Source organism: Lissotriton vulgaris, chromosome 8 (assembly GCF_964263255.1).
Source record: "Lissotriton vulgaris chromosome 8, aLisVul1.2, whole genome shotgun sequence".
Lineage (NCBI taxonomy): Eukaryota > Metazoa > Chordata > Amphibia > Caudata > Salamandridae > Lissotriton > Lissotriton vulgaris.
Genome location: NC_141696.1, coordinates 538,404,513 through 538,417,039, shown reverse-complemented (window position 1 = coordinate 538,417,039; position 12,527 = coordinate 538,404,513). Strand labels below are relative to the sequence as shown.

The window sequence follows — 12,527 nt, the reverse complement described above, 5'->3', positions numbered from 1 at the left end:
ATTTGTATATAGCTTCGCTCTTGTATATATGAACTGCACTGTCATCACTAGGCACCTATTGTCACTTTGAAACACTTGTCTCTTAAGTTATGCCACATCTTGACAGCCCTTGAGAAAAAAATAATAAGTTTTTAAAAACTCAAAAATAGAAAATAATTATTTTTGCAAACAATTTTGAGTTTCTTTTGTTGTACTGTTGTGTTCCAATATTCATTTTGCTGCGCGCTATGATTCAGCCCACTTTTACCCTGCGGCATATTGGTTAAGCAGAGAGTTGTAGAAATTATTGGTTACAAGATTCGTCATTTGTAATGTAATTGTTTTTGTCCCCAATAGAATCAATCTAGCTTTACTTACTCCTTCGCCGTGACCTGTGCGAAGCCCATTGCTAGTCGATGTTAGTGCTAACTGCATCTGAAGAGGATCAAATTCTGATCCCGTAACGACTTCAGCCCGATCTCGACTGATGTTGTGCTACGAAACATTACATTGCCACCTGATTGTTATACAGCCTAAGTCTGCACTGTCTCCACCAGGGCGGTTCTAGCAACGGAAGCTCAATTATCTTTTTGGCTGTTATTCTGAACAAGGTACACCAACAGAGCGAGATGATCGTGATATTCACCCTCATTATGATAGTTTGTAAATGGATTTACAAAATGCCCGGGCCTTGATAACCTGCCTTTATACAGGGCTACCCAGCATTTCCTCCCTGTTCCTATAGATGGGCCATACCGATAGTTAACCATGATTATGCCCTAGCCTTTCTGTTTGCTCTGCCACATCTACCCACACACATCCAATAGACTTTCATTGGAGCACCTCTTGATCCTGTTGCAGGAGGTGCAAGTATTGTTCCGAAAAATGCTATGAGGCTGCCAGGCTTTGAAAGAGGAGAGAATTGCTTAACTTATTTCTTTGTGCCAGCAAAGGCTTTTTTCGGACCTTCAACCTCTGAATGCTTTCCTGTGTAGGACAAATTCAAAATGCTCATGTTGGCCTAACTCTTGGGTGTTCTGGAGACTATATGGTGACCTTGGATCTGTAGGATGCATCTTTTTATATGTTCGTTCTGCAGTCCCACAGGCATTACCCGCTTCCTTTTATAGGATGTTTTCTGGACACAGTGCTGCTCAGGGCCTCTTCTCTGTTGCAACGAGTTCAGGACATTTGGGTTATTATCCTGATGTTTCAGCCTCAGTCCTTGATCTCAGTGAGAGCAGCTCTGAGATTCCTGGGCCTGTTGACCCCATGCATCCTGCTTGTCCAATTCACCAGGTGGCATATGCAGCGTCTGCAGTGGCATGTGAAGTCTCAGTGGGCCAAGCACCAAGGAAACCTGTTGAATGTCATCCAGGTTTGGGAGAAGAGTGCACAACTTGGGGGCAGCTGAATGCAGGCTTGCCACAGTCTGTTATAGACCACCCCCAAACGTCAGCAAACCTCTTGACATCATTGATGTCAACAAACCAAAGAATCAAAGTCTCACCTGACTCTTTGGCAGAGGTTACCATTCATTGCTGCTATCCTGGACACCGTGCAATTCAAGGCCTTTCATTCATGATAGCGAGTCTGGAACATTTGGGCTATGATCCAGATGTTTAAGCTTCATTCCATGAATTTGATGAGAGCAGCTCTGAGGCTTCTTGGTCTCTTTGTCATCTGTATCCCCTGGTCAACTATGCTAGGTGGCACGTAGGGGCTTTGTATTTGACTTTAAAGTTCCAGTGGGCCTGAGCATCAAGGATGGTTGCCATCCAGGTTTTGGTAGAGATGACTCGCGATTTGGCTGTGCATAAGCAATTTGTCCAGCAGCTGACTCTACTTTCTCCACTGAGAACGAACATTGACAGATGTTCCACTACGCTTTAGGAAGGTCATTTGTGGGGTGCATCAAAAGACCGCCTGGTCGCTGGCAGAAACAAAGCTGCATATCAATCTTTTTGGGGACTGGGACTTGGATTTCTAAATCACACTATGACCCAGATCAGGTGGGAGAGACGCCCATTAGACAGAAAAAGGAACAGGTATACAGAAAACCCTTGAAAAAGGATGAAAGCACGGGTGAACAAGTACCTGCAAGAGTGAGATTCAGGGGCAGGGAGTATCTGGTGGAGAATTGAACTGGCAAGAGGTGGAATCAAGCCTATGTAGCCTTTTTATTCGATACTCGGACCCTCATTAGCACAGGTTGTGGGGTTCTAAGCAAAACTTTGGGTTGTGGTACTTATTCTGTTAAAAACTAAGCCCTGTAAATGTAAATGTAAATGTATAGGCATTTATATAGCGCACTACTTACCCGTAGGGTCCCAAGGCGCTTCGACCGCTGCGAAACCCTTCCTGGCTTCCCTGAGAGATGGTCCCTTAATGGGTATCTCCAGGGTGAGACCAGGCATCCCCGGCGGTCTGGTGGGGCCGTTAGTGAAGATGAGGCAAGCTAATGCCCAGAGTTGCCGAGTGTGATCGCTGATCAGAGTGGGCACCGAGGCGAGAGAATTATCGAGTCCGCTGACCCTGGTCCAGAAACCTGCCGCGCTGGGAATCGAACCCTGGTCCCGGGCCGTCCTCTGCTCTCGGGTCTGCCGCCTCTAACCAGTGAGCCACACTACTCCACCTGCCCTGCTTCAATGCTTGAAGATTGAGCAGTACCAGTTAATTACATTTGATCTGTCACCTAAAGTGGTGGATGTCATTTTTTCCACCAGGTGGCCTTCCACAAAATCTATTTACACTGGCTGCTGGCACAAATGTATAGCCTTGTGTGGAGTTTACCAGATAGACGCTTTTCACTCTAAAGTATTGGATGCTCTCCTGTTTGTTTTATCTTTGGCCCAGCAACCTCTTGCTGTGGACACTATTAAAGGTTACTTGTCGGCCTTTTTACCCTTCTGCATTTGCTGTACTAACAGCTCTTGTTCAAATCACCAGTTACAATGACCATTATTAAAAGTCAGACACAAACTCCCTACCAAACGGTTTGCAATGCCAAAGTGGGACTGTAAATTTGTTTTGCAATTTCACATGTGTACACCCTTCCAGCCGATACAGTTACTCATTGCGTCTTCTGACTTTAAACACTTTTCCTCTTTGTGATCACTTCAGCTCGTCGCGTTAACCCCTTCGATGCTCATGACGAGCTCAGCTCGTCATGAGGCACGGTTGAGCTGTGCTTATGACGAGCTGAGCTCATGAACAATGGGAAATCATGGAATGCAGCACCGGGGGAGAATACCTTTAGCATTGAAGGTGTAAATGAACTTCAGGCACTGTCTATGCATCCGCCCCCACACCACCTTTTATCGAACAAACTGGTGTTGAGCCCTCCGGTGTCAATCTTGTCTAAATTTGTGATGGCCTTCCACGTTGGGCAGTTGATTACCATTCAGACATTCTTAGCCCCTCGTCATTCCTTAACAGAGGACTTCTTCGGCTGGACCCCAAAAGAGCTTTTATGGTTTTAAATTGATACCAGGGCCAATCTAGTGGATGATCAGCTTTTTGTGGGATTCTCTGGGGCGAAGAAAGAAAAGTTAATGAAGAAGAGGACTCTGTTATGGACAGTCCTCTGCATTAAGGTCTGCTACGTACTGGCCAAAAAAACAGCCGTTGGAAGGTCTGATAGCCTATTCCACCAGGGCCCAGGCTTCTACCACTGTGTTAGCATATAGAATGCCTGTTCTTGATATGTGACTGGTTCTCAAACACTATTGCCTTAACAACTAGGTCCACCAGAAGAACATTTCACTTGTTCTGTCCTACAGAACTGTTTGGTCTGAGTCCACTCCACAGACCTATACTGCTTTCTACGGTGAGGAATCTGCTGTTAGAAGTATTGACTTGAAGAAACAAGTTACCTACCTCCAGTAATGCTCTTTCTGGTGATCTTCTAAGTAACCAGATGTTTCACTGTTTTGCCACCTTCTCTATCAATTCTGAATAAGTCCCAAGTTAGGAATTGGCACACTGTTACCAATAGTTCTTTCATGCTCTGCTTTTGATGACATGTAGCTTCACTCTGTCACTTCCGGGGTGGTGCGGAGCAGGCACCGAAGTGCACTGTTCAACCTAGTTCCATGCAGGAGCGCCGCTGAGATAGTTTCCTGATCCAGTGTAGCACCTGGGAAGTATTCTAAGGTGAGGAATCTGTGGTTAAAGTATCACCAGAAACTGTGTGACAGAAGGGTATGTTACTTAATATTTCATTTGATTCAAATTGTGATCTACAGCTACATATGCCACAGATTGAAATTGGTACTAACCGGTAACTGTAGTTTTGTAGCCTGTAGTGCTATAGCTTTACATGCCACCTCCCCGGTTGCAAGCTTAAGTTTCGTATGCCTCAAAACAAACATGTTCTCATATTCTCAATGGAACAATGCATGTGCGGTCTGCTTCACATCCGGTATCTGCTCTTACCGTTTGAGGAGAAACCAGCAGCGGTTCCTACACTAAGGCAGAGGAGTGTTGCCCCAGTGCTTTTCAGCAGTGCAGAAAAGGAAACATAAATGATAACATGAAATTTTCGTTTTATTTTTCATTGCAAGCCAGGAGAGGGCAGGGCGGGCTGGGCTATCAGAGCTTGGGGGGTGAGGAAATATGTGCACTTAGGTGCTCATGACGGTTTGGCCGACCGTCTTGGACCGACCAGTCATGTGCACTTAGCAAATTCTCCACCTGGCTGTATTGCGCAGCCTTGGTGGATAATGTTCACAGGCTCCCACTCACTGTCTGGGTGCCGAACTAGGCCGCTCATACCAATCACGACACTGCTGACATGCTGGTGACAGCAGAGTCATGATTGGCTTAGGGGAACCTATGTGCTTCCTGCTTCCATTAGGAGAGACGACAGAGGAGAAACGGCAGTCTTGCAGAGGTAAGAATCATATTTGTTTTTTTCACCCCTCCCTGCCACCCCTGTTCCGTACCAGACGCCACTAAGAGAAAACACTATCTATGGTGGTCTGTGCCCTGGGGCATTGTGGGTTGTGGCGCTGCATCACTAGTCCCCTTGAAACCAAAACCTTTACTAGATGTACATCTTGCAACATCTGCGGCCAACACTAGATGGCAGGAGTATCCAAAGCATGTAAATCTACTTTACTACAAGTTACAAACTATAATGTTACAGGTAAGTAACATTTTCTAGACTGTCCAATTATATGGACCAAAAATCCCCTTTGCAATATTACTTCTACCTGGCAGACACTAATGCTCCAAAGGATGCATGTTTTACTCTATACTGCAGTTGACTTTTCAAATGAAGTTTAAGTGTGTAAATTAAGCGAACGTTTAATAGTTGAAAAGCAGTAATTTTCATTTCCTGATTCAGTAGTTACTTTGATATAAAGGAAATTCATATTTAAAAGAAAAAGCACAACGTGGACCTGGAGTCTGTCAGTGAAGGGGCCCTTTTTGTGGGTGACGACATTGTGCTTTGGCAGAATGCTGTCACTCATAATAAAATGTTTACAGCTAAATATTGAATGCACGCAGTATAAAATGTAACCTCCCCAAAGTACAGTTACTTAATTTAAAACCATTTTCCACTCCAGATTTTGGCTTGAGCAAAGAATCAATAGATCATGAAAAGAAAGCCTATTCTTTCTGCGGGACAGTGGAATATATGGCACCAGAAGTGGTAAACCGGCGAGGACACACACAGAGTGCTGACTGGTGGTCTTTTGGTGTTCTTATGGTAGGTGTTTTGTGACTGAACTAACTTTAATGTTTGTGAGGTGTGTATTGGAATTAATTACATTGATAGCTGGTTTTTATGTTAGCAAATCAAAAGGAGACTAGCTAGAAAGAGGTTAGTCTGACATTATTTTGTTATTGTCATAGCGACTCAGTGTTATTGGCGGTGGCACCTGTTGGGTGTCTTTAGAAAGCCCTCACCCACCAACTTAGTTGGTGGCATGCTTCATCATCGGGCCCACCCAGTGACACCTAGCGTGTCCCGGGTGTGCTACGACGCCTGATTACAGCGGAGCAGGTATGTCACTGTGTGTGCGGTGTGAGGTGTGTAGAGAAGTGAGGTTAAAACGGCTTGGCGGATGGTCCCTGGGGTGAGAAGACTTTATTAAAAGGGCCTCCGTCAGCGGTTAAAAATAAGGCTGAGGGACGTTAGAGGCGGGTTACGACCTCCTACGTCCTAGGTGTGTCAACATGTTTCAGCCAGTGCCTTATATTAATCTGGCTTTCTTCAGGACAATAAAAATATGTGTAGGTTAAAATTAGGGTAAGTGTAGTGTAGTCTATGTGTCTACACGCCCTAAAGTGTATATAACTGTGAGAGGGGGGATTCCCTTCTCAAGATCACGCTTTTTTAGGCTTGCTTGTACTCCAAGGCTATTGAAGAGGCAAGGGGTGGCCAGGATTTCTGGTCAGCTCCAGCGTGGGACCTGTTGTGCCTCCTTCGCATAACCGGTTAACTTTAGGGCGTGTAGACACATAGACTACACTACACTTACCCTAATTTTAACCTACACATATTTTTATTGTCCTGAAGAAAGCCAGATTAATATAAGGCACTGGCTGAAACATGTTGACACACCTAGGACGTAGGAGGTCGTAACCCGCCTCTAACGTCCCTCAGCCTTATTTTTAACCGCTGACGGAGGCCCTTTTAATAAAGTCTTCTCACCCCAGGGACCATCCGCCAAGCCGTTTTAACCTCACTTCTCTACACACCTCACACCGCACACACAGTGACATACCTGCTCCGCTGTAATCAGGCGTCGTAGCACACCCGGGACACGCTAGGTGTCACTGGGTGGGCCCGATGATGAAGCATGCCACCAACTAGGTTGGTGGGTGAGGGCTTTCTAAAGACACCCAACAGGTGCCACCGCCAATAACACTGAGTCGCTATGACAATAACAAAATAATGTCAGACTAACCTCTTTCTAGCTAGTCTCCTTTTGATTTGCTTACATATAATCCGGGGATCTGGACTAGCTATCTGGTCCTCTCTCTCCCTCTTGATTCTCGCACGTGGTTTTTATGTTAGACATTTTTTAGATAGTGACTCATCTTTGTCTAATATGACACATGGGGAGTTTATCATGTGCCTTTAATGTCTTGTTATTTTCTTTTCTTACAAGATCATTCTAGTATCTGAGACTGGAAGTAATAAGAAATAACTTTGCTAGTCTCATGTAACCATTTATTACAAATGTGAACCAACACAATTATCCCCTTTCACGCCGGCACCACACAGCAGATCTGAACTTCCATGAGTTTGTGTGATCGAAGATGGTGCACAGACCCAGTTATCAGTTCACGGCTAACGGGGTAAAAGCAGATGAATTCTGCTTGTGGTGGTCAAGTGCCTATACACCACATTGCCTCACATGTTAGGAAAGTCAAGTACCAACTCGGACAAGAACTCTCATGGTATGTATGCCTGTAAAGTAGAACACCTGCGCTAAGGAAAAATAATATTCTGTTGTACCATATCATTTTTCTTGGAATGTGCGTAGCTTTTGCAGTTAATCTGTCTCTGAAAAGTAAAGCTCTACCGTGTCTTGCCACTGCTTGAAGGGAGGCAACCGCAGTTGAGCGGTTTTCCTCCCATCTCCGGGACAGCCCACTTTCACATTTGAGCTTCTGCCAAAGTTATTAAGGTTATTTGAGATGAGAAGGGGAGCGTGGAAGGAGTATTGGAGTGTGTCCATTCTATAATGTAGATTTTCCTTGCTGACTTGAGGGAAAGTTTACATTCTATTAAGGACATGGACGCAAGGCTATGCTTTTCTTTTTCAATTGTTATTGCTCCACAGCCCACCTTTAGCTTTAACACCATAACTACTAATTGGACTGCGTTTCCCATGGGTCCCAGTAACAAAAACAATAGTTCGCCAATAACCGGTCCATCCAATGTAAATAAAATAATCCACAAGCAAATGCACTTCAACTTTCTTCCCGCAAACGCTGCCATTCTTGATCATTCCCTAGTCTTTGTCCCATCGAAAGAAAAATGTAAATAAAGCGATTTCCCTATCAAACGCACATAATTCATTATTTAACATCCCTTTCTACACCATCTCGAAACAGTAGTACTTGTACTGAATGGTGAATGACTCCAGCTGTGACTGGAGTGGTTGGCGGTGTTAGTGTATAGTCTTGGGTCGGATGATCTTGCCTCCATCTGCTTAACAGAATTGAAACTTTCCTTCATGTCCGCTATGAAATTTTACGTTTTATGTCTGTACCAGAGGCTTCAGATTATACATGTTCAAATCTTATTGCTCACCAACAATGCACCTTCATCACTGGTCTAAAATAAAGTTTTAAGAGTTGAGTGAGACGATCAGTCTGCTGTATTCAGGATATCCTCTAAGTGCCCAGCTACAGAGAAAGCTTTGGATGCAGTTGCTGTCCCTTTAAGAATCTGCCCCCAACTGAGGAGGTATAAATGCCCACGTCATTCATGACCCATCTTACTGTAGGGGAGATGAAATCAGTGTGAAGGGATTGTTAATTGCAATAAATAATTGCCTTTGCCTCCTGGACTTCGTTGGTCATTTCCTCATGGGCCCTAATCCACCTTACTACACACAGCTTTGGGTTATGTGGAACACCTGAGTAGTACACCAGTGGTGTGAGACTTGGTGTGGCCTGACACAAGTAAGTAAGTGACCCCTTCAGAGGTAAATATTCTAGACGAAACATTCAGTGCTCCTAAATTCTGAGATGAGGCATAGAAGCATTGCAATTTACCTGATAATTCTTTCCTAGACCAGAACTGGTTGTGTTGCCTCAGGTAAGGCCCCAAGGTGCTCCGCCTAATCCTGTGCACTACTAGTTAAGGTAGCATTGATGTCGGCCAAACCCTGCGTTACTGGATAGATTCCTGGGGCAAAGTGGAGGATGAATGGCTAATCTGCCGTGTCGACTGCTCACTGGAATCTAATAGTATATGATGATGGCCTGAGACTCCGCGTGAACACTGCAGGCTCCCCCCCACCATCGAGGATTCGTGGTACTCTCCTCATGTTTGTTGGTGGCAACAAGATCTGCCGTATTTCGTTAAGCAGCACTGCTGGTTGTGTTTGCTGGGCTGTTTCGACTACCTTGGTCTGTCAGTCTTCGAGGATCATCTTTTTGTGATAAACAATGAAAATATGCCAGTACAGAGGGATCAAGCAAGTTGTTCCTAAACGACAGGCTTTAATTCCCACGGTTTTCTTTACCAGTAAACTAGCTGAGATATAATGCATCGACTTTTTATTTCATGTGTGCTTTTTGCGCCCTTTTCTTTGTTTAGGCTACCTGAAGGAAACCACTTTGAAGGGATTGCCATTGTAACATTATAACACGGCTCTACATGGTTTTCCTATAACTTAAATATTTTTGAGTTAGTGAAAAGTCTCCCTTTTGGCAGTCTGGCAGTGACTTTAATAACAGTTACAGTACTTCAGCATTGTAATAGCTTAGTGTTTAGTTTCATGCCAACCTGGTAGCTGCCTGCTTTCAGTTAGCACAGAGATTTTATTTCACAGTTGCTATCTCCATAAATGACTGCCACAACCTAGCATCTCACAGGGAGCTCTGAGATATAAAGAGGTACGAGTAGTCTTTTGCTATCCGACCAAAGCTGGACAGCAGGAGGTGGTGGGCAGTTGAGGTACCAGGGGGAAGGCGTGCTACTTTCATTTGAAAACTTTGGGAGCTTATGGCACCTGTTATATGAGGAAACCGAAAGGTAAACAATTCCTACTCGCTTGGTGTCTGACCGCACTACTGAATTACTCTTTACTCCGGCCCGGGATTGTAGTGGACTGTTGGGCTTTAGAGCTTGGAGTTGGACTAGTTACAATTTTTACACCCGAATTTCCTTACCTACTTTAAAATAGCATGCATGTCTTGGCCAACATTTCATTATATTTTGAACTCTAGTGCACTTGTATTTCAAAGACTTCAACACTATTGGCCTTTTCAAATGTCAACATTGAAAGCGTGGAAGAATTCAGAGTCAAACAGTGGGGAAAAGAAGGTGGTTCATCCACCTCAGTGTGTGGGTGAGAAGTTGAAGGCCACGACACCAGCCGTGACTGTTCTTGTTCCGACTCTGTTTTCGTTTTACATTAATGATATTTTCAATTTCCTTAGTGATCATATTTACAATTCCTTGAAGCTTGATGGTATATTTATACCAGCCTTTTTTATTTTTTACTGTTGATACTGCGCTAATTTCAAGAACTGCAATGGGGCTGCAAAACCTGTTAAATTAGTTTAAACCTTTTGTACGTTAAGGGTCTTGGAAGTAAATATCTGAAGACTAAGTATGCTATTTGAGACCTAAAAATCCCTTTGAAATAGGTTGAGGATAGAGGACATTGCTCTTGGAAAAAGTTGTTAATTTTGATTACCTTGATATTAGGGTTGACAAATTATACTGGCCATCCAGGTTGAGAAGAGCAGGGCACTACTGCTACACAGAGCATCTGCAGTTTTAAAACTGCGCTGAGCAACACTACCCTAGGTCTGACTTTCACTAGAGGTTTTCAAAACAGAGGGCATTATTGACGGCTCTCTAAGGAGCAGAAGTTTGGGGCATGGCTAGTGTTAATGCATCATCAGGGAAAATCATTTGGTTAGGTTTTAATGAATCTACCACGAAGGACTACCATTCTTCCACCCTATTTAGATGCTTGTTTAATAAGAATATGGAGGCCCGCAATATTAAGAAGTTTGTTCAAGCATGCACTCCAGAAGCAAGATATCCTGTTTGTTTGGACCATTCATGTATTTAGTCAAAAACTTGAACATTTTTCATCTATTTCCAGGGTCTGTTCAAGCTACTTTCCAGAGAAGGCCTTAAACATTCCGCCTTTAAGCTGCTCCAGACCTGTTCAGCTAGGGATTTCTTAACCTGCTGCCCATGTATTGGCCGCTTTGGAAGCTAGGACCCATTCCCTTGACCTTGGATGGTACATATCATCTAGGTCTTTTATTCCTTGTATCTCCTTGGGTCCCAACACTAATGGTGTAGTTTTCCTCTACAGCCTGGAACGTTTGGGACACACTTCCAGTTACCAAGGTGTGTTGGCACTCTGTTCTTCGGCTGAGTCATCATCTTGTTCAGGAGCTCCTGACTTTCCAGTCTTCGAGGTCTCCCAGGTATGGTCGTCCTTCATCCTCTCTAATGGTATTCCAAGCCTGTCCATCCTCTAAAATCTCCTCTAATTAATTTTGACACCTTTAGGAACATTTGCCTGAGTCTCTCAAAGGTGTCTGAGGGAGGGGAGGTGTCTGAGTGATACGCCTGTGGCTCACAACTTTGTCCACCTACGCTCCACGCGGACTGTTATCAGAATTCAGCAGAACGCAGATGTTTTAACTCTGAAGGGTCTCCCACCCATGTGCTCAAGATTTAATTTTCCTGTGCAGTAGCACGGTTATGGTTTGGCTCCTGTTGCACCAGTGAAATGAGCTGTTGGAACAACAATACCCTAAAACTAGCGATGCATTATTTTACATACAAATGATAGGAATTTCTACAATTTTTGGGGGTAATAATCCCAACATTGTTGAAACAAAGATGTGCAGACAAACCAAAACTATCCCCACTCAATCCACAAGGAAAAGAACGTACCTGGCTGCTGAGCAGCGAAGAAAGAGGAAGGCTTTTCCTTACTGGTGAAGGACTGTGGTTAGTGGACTATTGTCAGTGGGATTCATGAGATATGTAGTCCCATTAGTTATGGTATTTTGTTAAAGGTGAGCTGCTGATTAATACATATAGAGAAGGAAGCACATAATCTGAAGCCTCCGGTCCTGATGTAGAATCACAAGACCACGTTGGCAAGAATGCTGGACCTGCAGGAGTTTGGTCCGTCTACCGTGGAGAACTGCGAGAATGTGTAGTCTAGGGCAGGTTCACAGCGAACTATTGATCACAACCATTTCAATATATATTTTTTTATATAGTGCAGGGGCATCAGCAGAAGGGTCAAATCAATCTGCTACGGAAGTCGGTTTAAAGTTGGTTTAATCGGTCACACACCAACCCAGTACAATTTTGTAGAGTGAATAGGTACCCCATTATAATCTTACAATGGCACTATTATAGTTGTTTTCGGAAAAAATCTTGAGCTATTGCTAGATAACATCCGAAAATGAAAATCATACTACATAGTGCCTAAAACGCTTAGACAAAACGGCTTGTTTTTAAAGAAATTCAAACGGTCTTGTCTATTTTCAGAGTACTTCCTTCTTCACTGTTTAGTTTCCATCACTGTGTATTCTCTATTAAGCGTATGCCTGAAATTAAAACTAATGCAGAGTTGGCTTGCAAGGCACTTTCAAACTATTCATTTTCACTCCCTCCTGCAGGTTGGCACTATACGCTTTCTTGTTTAGAAAGAGAATGTATGTACAGAGCATAGTTAAAGTCATTAGATGATCTTTAACAACTGTGGCACAGATATGTTGTCTTGGTTTTCTTGTTATGCCTTCTTTTGGAAGCTATTTATTGGGATAAAGTGATAGTAAAAAAATGTTTCGCTATTTTCCATGATCTG

At 43.7% G+C, this 12,527-nt stretch overlaps 1 protein-coding gene across 4 annotated transcripts in view; it reads left to right on the top strand.

The window, feature by feature from the left end:
- Nucleotides 1-12,527, top strand: part of RPS6KA3 (ribosomal protein S6 kinase A3) — a 796,620-nt gene that overhangs the window by 306,160 nt on the left and 477,933 nt on the right. For all 4 annotated transcript variants that reach the window (XM_086934351.1, XM_086934352.1, XM_086934353.1 and 1 more), the window contains one exon: nt 5,553-5,695. In XM_086934351.1, the coding sequence (XP_086790477.1) occupies nt 5,553-5,695 (143 nt within the window). The remainder of the gene's footprint in view (nt 1-5,552; nt 5,696-12,527) is intronic.